Genomic DNA, 19,549 nt, shown 5'->3' with positions numbered 1-19,549 from the left:
CAGCACATCTCTCACTTAAGATAAGCAAAATCCTGTGAAACGTGCAGCTGGCCTCCACCGCAGCCACGCACGGGCTCTCCTGCGAACACACAGCAGCCTCCACCACTTTTTGGCTGTTCCTCTGATAGAAACACGCTGCAGTAACCACGGCCAGCAATCTTCCTCCCTGGCTGCCCTAAAAAAGGGCTCAACTCTGACCTTTTCTACTTGCAGCCGTCGCCCCTCCTGCTGCACCATGTTGCTGGAGAAGCAACATCCCTTCCCAAATCGTTCAAGGGGCATCGTTACCATCTTTGACTCAAAGTTTGGGGCAGAAGGGGCTAATTCCAGCATCCTGCTGCTGGGATTTGTACATCACGGGCAGCTTGCTCTGGCTCAAGAGACAGCATGGCTCTGTCCCCCCATCCCCACAATGTCACACAGCAGGGTACTCACTTCCCACCCGCAGGTAGGTCTGGTACTTGAGGTGCCAGGAGGAGCCCTCGTAGCAGGAGTACTGGCCGCTCTGCGTCAGGTCCACGTTCTTCAGGATCAGGTACGAGCCGTTCAGGTGGGAGTCGTCGATGTCGGTGCCGTTGGCCGTCCAGGTCACGGCCGCGTCCCAGTCCATGGAGCCACACTTCATGGTCACGTCCGCGCCTACCCGCTCGTACTGGATGTGGCTGTCTGTGGAGGGGGGAGAAGAGGAAAGCAGGTGAGCTCGGAGCCCAGGGCAGCCTTAGAAATAGGAGCTTACCATAACTTGTACAGCAAGCGAAGGAAGGACTGAGGCATGGACAGACATGATGGTCAGGGAAGCCCATGTTCTCCTCCTGACCCTAACAGTGGTTTATTGTGACCTTAGACCAGATAACAAACCACATCTATCTCATAGGATGCTTTCCCCCAACCTTTACCTTGGAGGAGACACATCAGGGCTGCACGTATGGCTCACCAGCCAAACGCCCCACAGCACAGCCCGCTGCTCACGCCACCAATTCATTGCCACTCCTGCATCCACAAGGCTCGCTGCAGGAGGCAAATCAAGCACTCACATCACAAATTCCCAGGGGAGAGAGGTGACAGACCCCAGCACCTGATACCAGCAAACTTTATTTCCTAGCGGAGGTGGGAAGTGGGCAGCTACCTTTGCAGCTCCCTGCCTAGGAAATGAGGTGGGAGGATCGCAGCCTACCTGTGCCACACTTTGGAGAGGGGCAGCTGCTTGGCGCACGCTATGCTGTTTATCTCCCTGCTTGGTTTTTCTTCTCTCGCTACAATAACATGATGCCTTGCTGAGCTGTTTGATTTAGCATCTCGCGAGTGGGGCAGTACAGCTCATTGGGCACCAGCTGCCTAATTGAATTTTCTCAGGTTTCTGGACAGGAGTTCGAGCTGACATTCATTAATGATGCTTGGCAATTGAATCTTTCCCGTGTTGCTACACAGGCTGTGCTGAGCCGCGTGTGGCAAGAATAAAACCGTACGTGTGTGTGCATGATGCGGGGTGAAGCAGGACAGGGCGTGAGCAGGGGGTGAGCATCTCCCTCCAGGCTTCATCAAGCCTTTGTGCACTGGCAAGGGGTGTTTGACTCCCAGAGCACTCCCAGGTTTCCAAAATGCTTTTGACAAGGTGCATCAATAAAGGCTCCCAAGGAAACGAAGCTGAAAAACAAGGAGGGTCCTCGCAGGGATTTATAGCAGCTAAAGGTCAGGAGACCAAAGGTGAGAGGAGGCGGTCAGGCTTGGCAGAGGAAGACGTCACCGGTGAGGTTTGACAGAGATCAGAGCTGGGCCGGAGCTGCCCAGCATGCAGTAACTCATGTGGAAGAGGGGGGCATGGCAGCGAGAGGAGGCAGCCGAGGCTGTAAGGGCAGCAAAATTAAAGCTGGGGGCAAAAGTGATACAGAAGGGTGTCACGGTACAGACCAGCTCTGTATCGATAAACACGCAGGGACACATGGGGTGAGGAAGGGCTTGTTTGCCTTGCTGTCCCTGCAGTCACGGCTCCAAATTAGCTGCAGCCTCCATGGAAACACATCTTGGAGTGTCACACTCAGTCCCCTGAAAACATCCGCTCAGTGGCAATCAAAAATGCAAAGCCAATGATAGGAATAATTAAGCAAGGGCTTGAGAACAAAACAGAAAGTGCTGGACACTACAAGCTGCACACAATGCTATGCCCGTATCGTTAAGAGCACAGTTTTCAGCTGAAAAATCAGCAGAAGAAGGAAATGTGGAAAAGCAAAGGTCAGAAACAGCCCCTGTGTAAGGGATGGCATGGCAGACTCAATTTCTTCATCCCCATAAAGAGACAACTGGCTGGAGACCTAGATAACACCTAAACAGGCACCTAAATAACACTGAATGACATGGAGAGGATGAATAGAGAAGGACTGCTTCCTCCTTCTCTTAAGAAAATAATTAAGGGGCAGCAAATGAAACAAGGAAAATAAAGTGCTTCTTCTGCACAATGTGTAATGACATTTCCAAAACCCACATCCTTCAGTTGCTGTGCATATCCGAATTTTGGTGAAAAGCGTGATTAAACAAATCTATCAACCAAGGGTGGTAAAACACTGAGCTGCCCCAGCAAGCCCATGGTGGGGAGAAATAGGAAAAGCACCCCTGTGCCCATCCTGCTCTTTTCTCTCTCTTTAGATTCCAGCTCCTGGGACCTGCTGGGAGCTGGGACCAAGGGCTGCACGATGTGGTATGGTCCAGCCATGCCTGCACCTTAGGGAGAAGTCCACATCCTGAGCCCATCTGCAAAGGAGAGTGCCCTGGGATGAAGTTGGCCCTGAGGGATTCCTCCTGAAGACCCCCAGCAAGCAGCTGCATGTCAGCACACCTACTTCTGATAGAGAAATTATATCTTTGGGGATGCTGTCCTCGCTGGGAAGGGGATGCTGAGAACAGTAGTGGAAAAGGGCTGTAGGTAGTAAGATGCTGCTGAGACGTCTCAGGATCATCTCAGACACTGGCTAAAAGTGTTTTGAGTGCCTTAAAAGAGCTTACAGCATCCAGTGACAGGCAGAAAGAAGGAAGAGCATCCCAGCTGAGGAGTCTGTGGGGAGGGGCAGCTGGACTGGGTCCAGATAAATGGAAGACGGATGAGTGGGGAGATGAACGAGTGTGTGTGCCTGCAGACAGATGGAGAGCTGGCTGGCTGGGCACAGCTGGGACAGGGGGGAAGTGTATGAAGAAGAAAGGATGGATGACTGTGGAAGTGGATGGATGGATGAGCGTATGTGAGGATGCAGAGCGATGTAAGAGGATGGAGGACTAAGATTTGAGCAGCAGGCTGGCTGGATCAGTATGTGGATGGAGGGACGGATGGGCAGATGGATGGAGGGATGGCTGGGTGGGTGGGTGGGCAGAGGGAGGGAAGGATCAATGAATGGCAGCAGGGGAGGGGGTGGTTGGCTGTTCAAATGGCTGGGCAGATGGATGGATTGACAGATGACTAGGCAGATGGGCAGATGGATCCATGTAGATAACAGACCTAAAGCATGGATCCCAGCATCTTAACTCCAGTTCTGCTCTGATTTCTTCCCTTGCATAAGGTACTCCTTTGAATAGATTTTCCCTTGCCCTTTCCTGCTGGTTCCTGTAAAGCCATTGACCCTCTTGTCCCCACACCTGCGGGGCAGAGACTGTGGAGATGCAGCATCACCCAGCAGTGCATGGAGAAATGCTCTCTGCAGCGATGCAGGGAAGGACTGGGGCAGGGGAAAACTCTGGGGTGCCCAGCTCTGCTTCTCAGGACTGCAGCTGAGGGCTTGCCTGTAGCTGGGGAGGCAGGGCTAGGCTGGGAAGGGGGAAAAGGCACCTTGAATTATTTCCTGTTGGTTCTCAAACATAGCACAAACACGCTGGCATGCATCCAGAAGGACGCAGGGAGCCATTCCTGGAAGACTGGTCTTTGAAAGCAATAGTCTTTCCCAGGGCAATGACTTAAGGCTCCTGACAAAGGAGAAACCCAAAGCACATTGTCAGAGCAGGCATTTCCCCCAGATGGGTTTAATGACCCTCACGCTGGGGCTGAGCCAGGTCCCCATGCCACATCCAGCCACGTGGATGCCCCCCCTGTGTCACCTCCTTTTGCCTGTCCTGAGCTGCAGCTACCTGCAGTGCTTTTGGGTGGGGACAGGTGAGGGCGACTAGAGCCTTTCCCATGGGAACACATTTAATGCTTCCCAAATCCAGCCTGCCCAGCTGGAGCTCCTCAGCTGAAACTTCCTTCTCATTTCCCTTCTTAATGATTCTTGACCTGCAAGGGCAGCACCACTGAAACCTCTGCAGCTCCCACCCCCCAGCACCTCGGTGGGGCTCCTTGTGCCAGGGTCCATCCCAAGCCAGCCTCTTGCAAGCACTCATGGGGCCCAAAACCATCCCAGTGATTTGCACACTGAAACAACTGCTCCCACCCATGGGACTCTGCCCAAACTCACTGTGGGGCTGCTGCTGGTGTAAGCACAGAGTGAGCAAACGGAAGGCACCAAAGCATTTTTGGGAATGGACACAACTGCTCTGCACCCTCCTGCACTCTTCGCATCTGCAGACGGGGAAACTGAGGCAGCGAGAAAGGATACGTCCCCCTCTCCCCCATGGGACACGGAGCACTTCTGCAGCAGGAATCTGTCCTGAAGTATCTGTATCGCCCCGCTAGCCTACGTACCTCTCGCCCAGAGCTGTGTGCTTGGCCATGAGTAATAATCCGAGCAGCTAATTAGATCTCTGTGTATGCATTCATAAATTATACATTTAATATTTACACAGTGCCGGGGGTACGCTGAGAGCTCTCCAAGCAGATGGAGCAGCGAGGTCTCACACCCTGCAACTTCCCGCTGTAAATGAGACTTGTAATGAGATCCAATGGGATCAGAGAGATGTTCCTGACCTTCTCTGGCCTTTGGATGTGGGTCTCCCAGGGAACTGGCACAACCATGTAGCTTCTCTCATGCTCCAGCATCCATGCTGGCCAGCCTGGGCATCACTGACCCTGCTCAAGGGGTGCTGTTGGCTCTGCTCCCAGCTGTAGCTTTGTGGTCCTGGGGGCTGCCCTTCTTGAGATGAAACAGCCTCTAGCACTAGAAAGGGTTTCCCTACACCATCTTCCTGAAGTGCACCCCATCCTTGATCTCCTCACATCCTTTCCCTCCAGTGCTGCTTGGTCTCTTGCACAGCTTTCGTTGCCAGCAGAAACCTTCCCTTCCAGAAGAAGGAATTTCATGCTTAAGGAGGCAGTTCTTCCGCAAGTGATTTAAAACTAAATACATCTTTGTAAGGAAACAGGCATAATTAAGTGTCATCGATGTAGCCAAAGATATGGACCGTTCCAAGTTAATTTTGTCCATTAATGAAGAATTGCAGCAAGCGGAGCCCACGTTTGTTTGCTCTGCTTTGGTAAATCCCTGGAGTCAGCAGCTTTGCTTTCTTGACAAGAAAAAATAATTAGCAAGAAACTTTAATTAAGAGATAACAGATGGGTGCTAAAGGACTTGTACTCAATCACTCCACGATAGCCTGGAAGCAGATCTCGCTTTGCTTCAGGGGCATTGCAGAGGATGCACTTTCTCTCTCCACTGTGGTCGGCTCCTGGCCAGCTCTGGGGCAGGCGAGCCTCTTCCCTCGGCCTGGATGTGACCACAAAATGTCCTCCCGTGAGGGGTGGCACAGCCAGCTGGCCTCAGGGGAGCTCTCCTCCAGCAGCACACCCAGAACAACATCCCACCACTGCTCGACAGTGGCAGGAGCCTGCTCCCCCCGAAACGCAGCTGGGCAGCAAGCAAGCACCCTGCTGGGGAGAAAACCCAGCACTAAGCCCAGCTGGAAAGAGCAGGATGGAGACCAGAGACTGGTTTTGCTGGGAAGCAGCCTCCCCTGACCTGCCCGACCCCACCAGCCCAGAGCATGCCAGGGGCACTGCCCCTCGCAGGGGGGCTCTCTACCAGGGCCACCTCGTGTCCCCACCTGCCACCATGCCCAGCTCACGCTGTACAGCACCATGCTGCCCTGACACCAAATTGTTCCTGGCCACAAGGGACAAACAAGCCTGGGACTGAGCTCTGCCAGGGCTGCTAAGGCTGCTGTACCCATCTGCAATGATTACACCTCTCTGGCACTGACGGTCTTGTGTTGCCACGTGCACGACCAGAAGATGAGCTGCTGCTGCTCCTGCTCTTCTGTCCTGCACGCCCTGGAGCAGGGATGGGAAGCCTGGATGCTGTTGGGCTGGTGACCTTGTTGTTTTGTTTTGCTTTGCTTTGTTTTGTTTTGTTTTGTTTTCTCCTAGGAGACTTTGGTCTCTCATCCCAGGAAGGGACCTGAGCTCATGCACTCATCTGTTTTCCTGCAGGAGGTCTTGGTAGGAGCTTCCCTTGGATGTCCTAGCTTTTCAGGTCCAAAAATGCCCATGCCCTGGGATTCCAAACACCCTCCTTGCTTGGACAGCTGAGCTATGACTCTGTTTTCATCCTAAGGCTGGACTTGTCCTTGCAGAGTTGGCTTTCTTGCAAAGCTGTGCCCCCTGAGATGACTTGTCCTGAGGCAGAGCAGTCACCTGGCGAAGCAGCAACTCCCCCAGCCCCCTGTATCTATACCACAGCTGCCCCAACACATGGGTGGATGGCAAGGAAAGGAAGGCCAGAGAGAGATGAATGGCAATAAACAGAGCAAGCACATGGTGGAAAAATCCCACTGATAACCTCCAAGCTGTGCTTGCTTGAGCCTTCGCCCTTCGCTGCCAGGTGACTGGAGTTAGCACTGCGGGTGAATTACGGGCTTGTTTTCTGCTCCTGCTTTTTCATGCCGACAGGACAAATAACTTAGGCCACAAAAGAGTGCTTAGATCAGGCTTTTCAGCACCATTTAGGAGGAAATCGATAAGATTCGGAATTAGGTGCCCAAATCACAGCCGTAAAACGCAAGAAAAGCCCATTGTGGTTCCGCAGCAGCGCCGAGACGCCTGCATCCACCAGGCATGGGGAGGGGGCAGAGGCAGATAGAGACGTCAGGCACCCTGCACCACAAGCTGCCTTCTTCCCCATCACTTCTGGCCAGTGCCCATCGTCCTCAAACAACAACCTCCCTCCGAGCACAGCAGCACGGCCCTGCTCCCGCATGGCCCTGCTCAGGGCTGTGGGTTAGCATCAGGCATCGGTCAAGATTTTGTTATTATTAGCACAGAGTTATGGGCAAGATTTTGTTATTATTAGCACACAACTATGGAAGTCAGAGGCGTAAAAGACCTGTTGGGTCCCACTCAGTCCATCCTCCTTCTGCCAAGACAGTATTGGTCCCTGCAGCATATTTACTATTTCTCCGGTCTAATTTTACATACTGTACAATCTGCGCAGTGCCAAGTTACGATCCCTGTGTGAGAAGCACAGCTCTCAATTTCCAGGCTCTCGGGTGTGTAAAATCACAACCGCGATGTTAAATTAACTTTTTTTTTTTTTTTTTTTTTTTTTGCATTTAATCATTTAATAGCTCTAAAATTCAGCCCCTCAGGCTCTTTCTGTCTGTCTGTTGGCGTGGGCTTTGCCTGCTGTAGGCCAGTGGCTTGTCGCTGACTGATGCAACGCTCGCACCCCTGGGTGGATCGGCAGCAGCTGGGCTCGAAGCTGGGACCGCTGCAACTTAACACGTGAACTTCTGTGGCCCGAGCTTGAAAAACTCCTCCACTTCCTCAACCGCAGGTACAGGAGGCTAAGCCTCCTCCTCACGGCATAGCCCCTGAAGGGACAAGGCACAGGGCACAACTTAAAGGCAGCTCAAAGGCAGCACACAGGATTAATTCAGGAATCGAAGCAGGGAAGTGATCTGCAGCATCGAGACGCAGGGGTACCCTGTGGCCATCCCCTGGTTTGTCACCTTGCTGTCACGATATGTCCCCCAGCACAGCAGAGCTCAGCAGTGCCCGCCAGCAGCTGGGGTGAAGGCAGTGAAATGGGAGCTACCTTGGAAAGGAAAAGTTCCCTGTGATGTCCCTGGAATACCCCCAGGAGGAACAGCAGCACTTCTCCCTCCATCCAGATACCCACTGGAGGAGAGACCCCAGAACTTGTTTCTACTCAAAAGAAGAATTCCTTCACCCTGCACCAGCACCAAGGCTTCCCCTTGTGTTCTTGGCCGTGGGATAACAGAGGAGCTGAGATGCAGGCACACATGGGGAAGAATAGATGGCAATAAGAAGCAAAGCATTTTTGCAAGTCCTTTTTTTTTTTTTTTGATTCAGTCACCATCTCTCACATCTCTGAGCAACACTTGTACTCCCGTAGCCTAGCTGATTTCAAAGCAATATTAATAATAACGCAACAATCTACTCTGCCCATCAGGGGCTGTATTAACAATTAAGCCAAGGCCTCAGGATTTGCCAGTGTAATAACAAGATATTACATTTGCATTTCATGCCTTTCACTCCGAAAGACCCTAAAGCAAAGCCAAGCGAGGGAGCGATGAGCAGCACGCGCTGAGCTGTGCTCAGCAGTCACGAGGAGCATCTTCTGGGTGCAGCCCTCCCACGGTGAAAAGTGGCCACAGGTCAGCAACACGGTGTGCTGAAAAGTGCCCTGCTGCCCCCAGAGAGGTGAAGGTGAGGTGCACGCCTTTGTATTGCACGAGGCAAGAGGAGATTGCAAGTGCCTGGTGCTGTGGGGCAGCCAGAGGCTCTGCAAGGCAGCTCGTGCAGATGTGCACACAGACGATTGCAAAACACAATGAAGAAGCACACGCAGAGTTATCACGCTACCCCTGGAAAGATTAGGTTACGATTAAATGGGGACTTTTCATCTCGGTTTCCCATTCCTAGCAGCAGCACCAGCTGCTTTCAAGAGGAGGGTACATGCAGCCCCTCGGAGAAACGTGAGCTCCTGCCTGGCCCCGCTCACGTGCTGCTGCCCCTAAGCACCAGTGTCTGGAACACTTTTGAAAAATCTTTTAAAAAATGCTCCCCATTAAGCAACCATTTCCAAGCAGCCTCAGCAGCTGACTGGTGGCAGAGACCCCGCATTCATCGTGCAGAGCCCCAAACAGCCGAGCTGTAATTTCTGTTTGATGCTGCTCGCCTCTCCATTTCTGGAAACACCTCCTTCCCTGCAGAGCCTTTCCTGCTCATCTACCCACCGCTATTCCCTCTCCATACAGCTTTTATTACAATGCCTTTGACTAATCTCTCCGAAGGGAAGAGCAGGGCTGCTTTCAGGGAGCTCAGCTTGCCTTTGAGAGCTCCTCCTAACCTTCAATTACCGCCGCTGCTGCTTTGCACAGCCCTCAGCTTGGTGGTTGCTGGGCTTTTTTTTGTGGTGGTGGTGGGTTGTTTTGATTGTTTGTTTGTTTTTTCCTTCTGTGTTTGGGATGATGAGCAAATGTTAGTTCAGGAGCAGACATTCATTCAGCATGATTTGAACTAATTGCCCATTTTTTTCCCCCCCCTATATTTCAATGCTTGGAATATCCAAGTGTCTTGTTGCAAAACAAAAGCTAAAATGCCAAAGCATTCATTGAGTGAAACAAATGAACGTGCCCGGCTCTCTGGAGAGCTCCTTGGGTTTGAAGTGGTAGAAGATTTTAGGGAAACTTTTTTTGCAAGTAAAAGTATACAGAAGCTCACGATGTCTAGGAGGAAGAGAGCTGCAGTTATCTGAAGGCGCTACTGAATTACAACTATTATTAGCACAAGGTCCTTGAATTCTGGAATTTCTGCAAAATGTTTTGAATTCAGGTTCTGAAGCATTTAAAGGGCTCGAGAAAATATCTTTGGCTCCAAGTCAGCAAAGCACTTAGGCGAGCTCTTAACTTTCAGCATGTGTTTAAGTACCTTGCTGACTTGGGGCTTTTAACCCCGGCAAAAAGAAAGCAAGCAGGGAAGAAAAGCCAAAGGAAAAGTTTGTGTGCATGTGGAAATCTCCAGACAAGCTGAAAAAATATGGGAATCTCTTCTGGAAAGTAGGAGAACAAATAATAATAATGACATGCCTTAAAATTAAACACTAGGGAAAGCTTTCTAGGGGGAGAAAGACTCCCAGAACAAATGGAGCATTTCGTTGTAGCCTAACGCTGACTTTGCTCTCCTGCTTCTTCAGCACGCTGAAATTATTTATTGCTGAAAAAAAAAATAGTTCGGAAGTGGGAGGGGGAAGCTAAGCGTGATGGGGGAGAGAAAAATCTTGGCTCGAGCAGTGAAAAACATCTCTGAAATGAGTCGGCTGTGGGAGGCTGCCTGTCAGGAGGGAGGAAGAGGAGGGAGGAGGAAGCAATGAGTGGCAGTTGCAGGAGAGCCCAAGGCAGGAGCCTGCGTGTGTCCATGGGGCACAGGCTTGCAGCAGCTGCTTCCATGAGAAGGGAGGATCTGAGAAAGTCCAAAAGCAGATCCAAAGGGCACGGGGAGGCAGAAACTCTGCCTCCGATCAATGCAAATCTATGCACGCACAGGCAGAAAATGGCTTTTTCCCTACCTCATGCTGGAGGCCATGAATAGAAAACAATCTTTTCAGCTCCGCTGGTCACACCCCTTGCCGGCCGGTCGCAGCAGCATTGGGCTCTATGCATGTTTATTTTCTAAAGCAAAGAAAAAATAGGCTGCGTCTCCCGGTGGTGGGAGAGCACGGGCTGGCTGCAGCCCACACAGGGTGATGGGGCCAGAGGGATGCTCAAAGGCTCCACCAGGCTCAGTGCTCACAGCATCCCTCAGTTCCAGGTTTCAGGAATGGTGCAGGAAGGCTCAGGATAAGGCAGAGATGCACCTTGGGACCTGTTGGAGCAAAAGCCTCAACTTTGGAAAAAAAAAATCTCAAAAGTTTTTTTTTTTTTTCTCTAAAAAAAAAAAAAAAAAAAGAAAAGGCTTGATTCCTTCTGAAGGAAACCAAAGGGTTTCGTGTCTCTTAAACTGCCCCTGCTGTGTTGTACAAAAGGCTTTACAACCCTCTTTTTGGAGGAGGGAGAGTTGTCAATTCACAGTGAAGAGTCAAACACCATTTCAGAAAAACACCAGGAAGACATGCCGCAGCCCTTCCCCTCTTCCCGTTCCTCTTTTTCCCCTGCCAGAGAAATACAATTTTGTGAAACATTTGGACGTTGACGGCACTTCATTTTCCAATGGAAAGAAGGCTCCCCCGAGGTCAGAGCTCCCGAGGGGGATGCCCTGTCAGGGTGTGGGGGGACTCCTCCTCACCGCTCAGGCTGCGGCGCTGCCTGCAGACCCCTGGGACAGGCAGGCAGCGAGAGGAGGCTGGTGCCTTAATGAGCTGACAACTCAAGGAGAGGAGACAAATGAGAGCAGCGCCTTACAGACGGGAACCCAAGTCCCAAATGGAGATGAACTGACTGGCCCAAGTACGTGCAAGTAGAGCCGTGCTCTGATTTTCCTCCTCCTCTGTGATCCGATGGCACCTGGCACAGCAACACCATGGGAACATCCAAAGCACAGCTCATACTGGGGCCGGTGTTGCTTTACCCATCTGGAACCCCCAGGGTGCCAACACGTCCTGCACTCAGCCCTACAAGCCTCTAGTACAGCGTACACTGGTGATTCTCCCTGAAGTAGCAAGGCAAAAAGCCTCCTATAAATACTGCTTATGTGAAAAAGCTCCTCTGGGCTAAGCAAGTTAAGAAAAATGGTCCAAACTCACCAGAGGAAGGGAAACACAATTAAATCACCTAACAAACAGCCTGCATCCACTGATCCCCGGTGCTACACTCACATTGTTTGACTCGGCCACCTCTGCACCGCCAGCTGTGCATGTGTGCTGGGCAGCACGAAGCCCATCAGCACCCAGGGGTCCCCAGCACATAAACACACTGGGAACCCCAGCGATGGGTTGTGCATGGAAATGCTTGGGAGCTGCAGGTCCTGGCCACAGAACGAATTAAAGGGAAGTGGTGTTTGCCTGGACCCAATATCTACCTGGGAACAGGTCTGCACGCACTCCCTCTGAGCCCCTCTGTTTCCATCCGACCCATGCAAAGGCTACCAGCCCTCATCGCTGCAAGCCAGCCACGATCTGGGTCTCACCACTCACAGACGATGGGCTGCCTAGCTCCAGGTATCTGAATTAATTTTCAAAGAGATAGAGGAGCTTCATCCAGACTGTTCTTCAAAGCTCATGGCAGGAGCTTACTGCTGGGTCTATGACACGAAGCATCATACGACAGGTTAAAAGTGCTGCCATGTGCGCCTCCACTCTTGGTGTTTCTCACTATGGGGTCTTCACTCTGAAGCTATGATTTAGGGCAGGATAAACACTGTAACGGGATTAAATCCGCCACTTAAATCCTGAAATTCTCCTCCTGGGTTTACATCGCAAAGTCCTACTCATGGATCAATAGAAAGACACCCACAGCTGTCTCTCTGGGGCTGCCAAGAATGTAATTGGAAAAACACAGAAAGAAATACAAAACGGCTACAGAAGTGCACGGACTCGCATGGCTCAGTGGACGAGACGTGCCCAGACCATGCAGTGAGATGGACACTTCTCAGGGAGGGCATGCTCACCAAGAAGGAGAGAGGCTGACCTCTGGCTGTCTTGCTGAGATTGGGAACACCTCCCTTCTCAAGAGATTGATCCAATGCCCAACCTCCCCCAAATTTCCTGGGGGACAAGGCACATCCTACATGGCACTTCTGGGCTGCCCAGGGGTCACTGCTGTGCTTAGACTGGGGGAACTGGGAGCAGAGGAGGACCCCTGCTGTGATGAGTGAATCTCCTGGTGGGCTGATGGATTCAACGCTGGCCCTGCTGCCACACACAGGACATAAGCAGCACCTTTGCAAAGTCTAAATCAAGCTGAGCCAATGCCATAAACCAGAAAAAAATAATAATAATAAAAAAAAGAGATAAAAACCCAACCCTGCATCTATGTATAAACAAATGTTCATTTTGAAGCACCAGCTGTCAAAGTCCCGTGGTATCTCTCCTGGGAGCTCCTTTTCTGTCTCCCTTGCTGCCATTGCAGCAGCAATGCAACTTCTGCAGAGCACCAACCGGCAGCACGAAAATGGCCGTGGTGATTGTATCGCAACACTTCGCTGCTTCCCTGAGCAGCAGCTCCCTCCTCCGCTGTTGGAAGTGAAGTCCAATCAATGCTAATTAATTAAGGGCCAGAACCCGCCAACCATGGTCACACCGAGTTCAGCGCTGTTCCTTGAATATTCAGGGCTCACTCTCTGCCAAAGCAAGAGACTTGGGTGGAAAACAACAGGAATTTGCCTTGCAAGCCAGGAGGGACAGATGGATGTGTCCCTCTGCTCTCAGGGCTGATAGCTGGAGGAGCAGCCTGTGTGGGGCAGACCTGATGTACCCCAGCTACACCTCAGCAGAGCAGCATTGACACGATGGGAAGAGCACTAAGTCAACCTGCAGATGTCCCTAAATGCTCTCCACAGAGCTGGCAGAGCAATTTTCCCTATCCAAGACCAAGTGGAGGATACTTGTGATGGGTCCAAGCATCTCTGCCAGCAAGGGGTGGCACATCCTTTCCCTGGCCACGCAAAGGGCTGTGCTCTGTGTTGGAGAGGGGTGGGTGCTACCTAGAAAAGTTGGGGACGCTCCTCAGGAACAAAGCCCTGGAGATAGCTGTGCCATAGAAAAATCCTAGGAAGGTGAATGGACTTCCAAGAGGCAGCACCCATGGGAATGGCACAGTGGGTTACTACAGCAAGCAAGCCTGTGGCTGCTTCTGGGCCTTCCTCCCCCTTGCCAAGGGGCTCATGTGATGCTCTGACATCTGGGAGGCACCAGTGGGGACCCAAGTTCCTGAGCTCTTCCACTGCACCATGCAGCAGGTAGCCTCACCAAAGGAAAAAGGAGACAGGCACACAGGCCGATCCCCCCGTGCTTTCCACCACGATGGTAAAACTAATTTTCTAGTCTGCTGAGCACAGGAGCTTGTGTGTGATCGCCAGCCAGGCACATCGTGCCTCATTGTGCACCTCCAACCCCTCCCAACAGCAGGCATCCTGCCGAGCTCAGCAGCACCTCTCCACTCCTGAGCAACACCACTGGGTTTTCCTGCTGTGCCCCAAGCCTCCCCCGATGTCCCAGCAGCTAGCACAAGTTGTGGCAGGTCTCCAGGCTCCTGTTGATGGCCAGGCACGGAGGCTTCCCATGGGAAATCAGAGCGAGAGGGTTAGATTGCCATCTGGATTCAATGCCCTCCATCCTGCGTGCCTCAGTTTCTCCCTTGCGCAGCGTGCTCTCAGCTGGAGCAACCACAGCACAGGCCAGGCACCGGCACAGCAGGATCTGACCCGCTGGGGGTTGCGGCTTGGCTGGAGCCAGAGGCTCTCCGTGACTCATCCTAAGGAGTCTGGAGTTCACGGCTCCGGCTGGAGGCTCCCCTCGGGAGTGCTCCGGGCTCAGCTTACCGTGCCCCTGGGAGCAGGCTCATGCACAAACACGGATGGAGAGTACAGCTCGCCCGTCTGGTTGGAGACATTGACTTGGACTGAATCACTTGGGCATGGGGGGTACCAGGACAGCCCCCACAGCAGACCCTGTGCACAATGCAGGCTTGCACTGGCCACTGCTGCCTGCAGCATCTGTGTTCCTGCCTCTCTGCAGATCAGAAGCACACTTCGGCACAGCAAAGCATCCTTTCCCAACCAGCTCTCCGCCAGCAAAGCTGTGTTACCCAGCAGTGCACGCTCCTTGCCCAGCACACAGACATCAGAAACACATGCACACACATGCAGACCTCATTATACCTTCGCAAATTCAGCGGGGGCCAAGGATGATGTGCTGCAATATACAGCTCTGCTTTAGCTCATGCAGCCCAGCCTACAAAGCACACAGCTCTTTGCTGGCAGAAGTCCTCCAGGCTTCCAGCTTTGCAGGTCAATGTTTTTCAGCTTGGGCTCTGCAGACCCCTGGCTGCTTTGTAACACTCCAGAATTGATAATTAAGCAGGTTTAAGCCATCCAGCTGGGCTCTTCTAACAGAAATCTGCACTGGGGGAAATGCTTCAGGCTTTGCAAACTAATAACGCTAGGAAGGACATGCCACAGTGTGCTGAACCTGGGACAAAGGGCACACGTGGCTCTGCCCCATCCAGGGGGAGTTTTGCACCACGGTGGATGCATCCTGCCTGGGTTTGTAGTCAGGGACTGACCCTACACACCGATGCATGCAGATGTGCAAGGAGAAGTTTTAGCCCCTTCCCCTTGTCTGCTGAATGAAGGTGGTTTCATCCCCCCACTGCAAGCCACATGCTCAAAACTCCCTCCCCAACACCAGCCTCCCCAGCACATGCCCCTGAGCAAAGGAAGGAGGTGCCATTAGCCTCCAGACTACCTTAGCTTCAATTAGCACCCAGTGGCAGCTGAGCCTAAACAATAATCTTTCAGCAAATCCAACGCCAAGAGATCAATGGTCCATACGCCGGACTAATACCGCCGTAACCCCTCCTGCTTCCATCACTGTCGATTGCTTTGCGGTTTCACTTCACTTCTCCACCTGATTGGCCTTGCTGCAGCACTCATTACAAGGTGACACGCATTGCTTTTCCCCTCTGTAACGAGCCTGCCACAGACCCAGCTCAATCCTTCCTCTTCTCCTCGTTTTCCTTTTAATATGCCACAATTATATTGGCTTCTCTGCATGGATCCGCTCCATTTAGCGCTGCCCAACACCGCTTATCCTGAAAGATGTTCTTTCCATTCACGGGGCAGACTGCACATCTTGCAAGTTGTTCTGCTGCTGCTGGTACGCGTCGTGCCCCAGCATCTGCTCTCCTGAGCGCGCTTCATGGTTCCTTTGCTCTGCTCCTACCCTAGCAAAATCCTCCCCTCAGAGAGCAGAGATGAGGATGCTTAGTCTCAGTGTCTTGCTATGGCTCTGCTCCTGTGTTTTTGGGCTTTGTCTGGTCACCAACGCAGCCCCCTCTGCCACAGCCCTGGGCTCCTCCAGGAGGACCTTGCCCCTCCAGCCTGACCTGAGGTGGTGTTTTCAGTTCCAGGGCACAAACCACAACTCCAGGCATTGGAAGCCCTTCAAAGCAGACAAACCAAGTGTCACCTCCAGCCCAACTCCAGACAGATTCATGTCTCTGTGCTGGCAGGACCAGGCTGCTTTGGCAGTGCGAGGTGCTGGCTCCCTGGGATGGCCACGTGTGACTTCCAAGGCGAGACCTTTCCAAGCTTTCGGAGGCTAAGTCAAGCCAAGCCCCTGAAGCGCTTAGTTTCCACTCCAACTGTCACAGCTTTACGAGATCTTCCATTCCTGGCAGCCTTCGCAAATGTAACAGGCATAAAAAACAATGGGCGTAACCCACGGACAGGGATCGCTTCCTCCCTCGCCAAGACAGGCCGCGGCCCTTCCTCAGCAGCCAGGGCTCATGGAAGGAGCAAAGAGCAGCCCCCAGCCCACCACAAGGCACCTCGTGGGCAAGCCCTCGGTGTCCCATATGGCTTCTCATGCCTTCCAAAGGGCCCTGGCAGCCAGGGGTGAACTCCCACACCAGCAGGAAGCCCTGGGATTTCGGCCTGGCCTCAATGCGCCAGAGCTCCTCTGGGGACCTGGCTGGACTGCAAACCCCAGCCCTCCCCTTCCAGCCCTTGTTGATACGTTTAATGAAGTCTAAGAGGTTACTGAGAGATGGTTTTCCTTGCCACTGGCAGAACTAATGAGCCTTGGCAGACTGCAATCCTCTCAGCATTTTCTTCTCATCACAGATGTCAACTATCTTCACCAGTTTTGAGGGACTGCAGATTCACTTATCCAAAACCTGACAAATCCACACTTAAAAAAAAATAAAATCTACAGCTTTGTGATCCACTTCAATACACCAGCTGACAGAGGGGTTCATTTGTTTGTTTGCAAAGCATATTTCTTCATAGTTCCTTCCCAGCTGTCATCTGGCCCAGGGACAGATGCTTGCTCTGCTCCAGAACCTCATCTCCATCAGCTCCATTTCCAAAACCTCCTTCCATCTCCAGGAAGGGATACACTTGTATAGCAAACACAGTCAGCTTCTTGGTGACTTCTTTTGCACATCTCACAACTTTGGTAATCACAGGCACTCCCAAGAGCAGACCTTCAATGCCTTGATGTGCCAAGACGTGCTCCCTCTCCCTTAAATGCCCTCTATTTTCCTCCTGTCCTTTTCCTCTCTCCCCTTTCTCTGCTTTAAGAGCAACCCTCCTTTTGAATCCAACAGCACTTTGCACAACAGGACATCCATCTTGCACAGACCTGCAGCTATTTCCAAGTGCATCCCTTGGACAAGAGCAGCGAGCCCACTGCTCCTGGACCAACAGACAAAGAGTAGAGCCGTCCTCCCAAAGCACATTGCAGCAGAAACCACCCTGCTCTGTGCACACAACCTCCTGCTGTACAAAATTAGCAGCCATCACATAGAAACCAACCCCCTGGATTTTCCAGAGGCTCTTGTTCCCAGCAGGGCTACCCTACAGCATGGGCCACGCTCCCGGGGCAGCCAGCTTGGGATCTGCAGGGCCACCGGGCCGGGCTGCGAGGCAGCGGGCAAGGAAACACAGGCACTAAAAATAGGCTGTCTGCGGTAGGGGCTGACCACATTTATTAGCAAGCCCGTGCCCTGGCTGACCACAAGGTCAGCCTCCGAGAGCTTGGCCATAATTCACTCCGCGTCTGGGCAGGAAGTCTACTGGAGCTCAGAGAGATGTCCAGTAATAGAAGGATGTTCCAGGAGCTGGGGCTATTTTCACTGTTTTCTTTCCCTTTGCAGACAGGGAACCTTTCAGGAGATGCATTTTGTGCTGCAGAAGTAGCCAGGTGCTCTGGGACAGAGAGAAGGAGAGGAAGGAAATGGGGGTGCAGCTGGAGAAGACGGGAGGGAGTTTACGGCTGGGCTTCCTCTTATCAGACAGCCTCTTATTCACAGCAGGGCTAAAAGATAGCAGGGAAAGATCAGGGCAGTGGCAGTGGGGCCCCAGACCTTTGTGGGCTCCTTAACGCCCTAATGGCATGCAGCAGTGTTTAATGGGTTGCAGCTGGGGTGTCAGCCCAGCTGGGGGTGAGTTGTCCCTGCTGCTTCCCCGCAGCTGTGGGCTAGCAGGAAAGACAGGGGTGCAATGGGAAAACTGTCACGGTAATGGATACCTAGGGATGCAGAGGAAGGGTTTTCCTTGCAAAGGCATCCCAGGGACACCAAGACCACCCGACATGAGTTGCAGCCAGCTCGTACCTCCGGCCAGCACGCGGTGGGCTAGCAGAGCAGCCCCCAGCAGATGCAGTGACCCCACCAGGATGATGCCAGCTCTGAGCCTGAGCCAGCTTAGCCCCAGGGGAAGAACAGCAAACGAGACAAAGCCACAAAGAGCAGATGCCTGCCTTTGAATGGCAGCCTGCAGAGTGGCTTAAGAAGGCTCTGCCTTGTGGTAGTGCTCCAATCCTGGTGGCTGCACATACAAAATTGGTGCTGGACCCTTTGTGTGAGGGGTAGTCTGTCCCTACTGAGCCAGGCTGTCACCCACCAAGGTCCCCTACCTCTGGCAATGCTCTCCCCCATTGCCCTGCTGCTTGCACTTTCACACTTGCAGTGGGGAGGAAGCTGTTCCAAGGCAGAAGCATCTCCTCATGGTACGCACTGGGACCAAGGTCTACCAGGTACAGAAAATGTGAATACCACGAAAATACCACCACGCACTGACACTCATTTAGCCTGAGGACAGGCTGAGCGAAGACCCTTGCCTATACACTGAGCAAACCCTGATAACATCCTTCCAATGCCAAGACATGTCCTCTTATTGATCCAGCACCGTGCCTCTGTTCTGGCTCTCTGAGCTCTCCGTGAAGCCAATGTGAGCAGCCTTTTGGCTTCAGGAGAGCTTGCAGAGAGTGAGGGATGTAGGGGCAGGTAGAGGCTGGGCCAAACTGTGCTTCCCAACCAGAAATGTTCCGCAATCAGCTCGTGTGCTGATCAGGGCTGCAGTTTGGATTGAGGCCGGTGCTTCAGCCAGCTGGATAATGAGAGCATCCAGAATTGTAACAGGAAGGATTAAAAAAATATAATTGCTAATGGGGAATTAATTGTTAATGTGGTATCACCATTGCAGGAGGGTGTGCCCAGTGTGGCCCTGCAGGGATCTGCTCTTGGCCCGTTGCTAATCACTCGCCTTATCAATTACCTTGCAGGCAGCATAAAACTGGTGCTGGCTAAGTTTGCCAAAAACACAAATGCTGATGTATATCACAGAAAGGACAAGTCTATCTCCTGCAAGCCCATTCACAGAGCTGTGCCTTGAGGAGAACAACTCCAAAATGGCCTTTCAGGTGCCATCTGGAGATGAAGTGGCAGAGCAAAACTTGGCCTGAGACACATGGAGATGCCACGAGGTAGGAAAGCGCTATGTAACGAGGAGGCAGAGCTGTCTCGGTGGGAAGCACGCACCGTCGGCAGCCTCCTGCTCGGCACACACGTGCTGTCCTCCCGACCTTGCCTTCCCCAGCGTGAACAGCGAGCGGCTGTGTACAGGCAATTACAGAAATTCCAAAACACTCCGTTGCACACACATCTCACCCTGGGGAAAAGCACAGAAAAGCAAACAACACATGACAGATGTTAGTCATGTCACTTAATGCATGACTGA

The 19,549-nt window shown here is 52.4% G+C and overlaps 1 protein-coding gene across 15 annotated transcripts in view; it reads right to left on the bottom strand.

The window, feature by feature from the left end:
• The window catches only part of CNTFR (ciliary neurotrophic factor receptor), a 173,561-nt gene that overhangs the window by 48,565 nt on the left and 105,447 nt on the right, over window positions 1-19,549 (bottom strand). For all 15 annotated transcript variants that reach the window (XM_072031399.1, XM_038170792.2, XM_072031405.1 and 12 more), the window contains one exon: window positions 436-666. In XM_072031399.1, the coding sequence (XP_071887500.1) occupies window positions 436-666 (231 nt within the window). The remainder of the gene's footprint in view (window positions 1-435; window positions 667-19,549) is intronic.

The sequence above is a fragment of the Anas platyrhynchos genome, chromosome Z (assembly GCF_047663525.1).
Source record: "Anas platyrhynchos isolate ZD024472 breed Pekin duck chromosome Z, IASCAAS_PekinDuck_T2T, whole genome shotgun sequence".
NCBI lineage: Eukaryota > Metazoa > Chordata > Aves > Anseriformes > Anatidae > Anas > Anas platyrhynchos.
The sequence above is the reverse complement of the archived record's forward strand: the minus strand, read 5'-3'. Positions and strand labels throughout refer to the sequence as shown.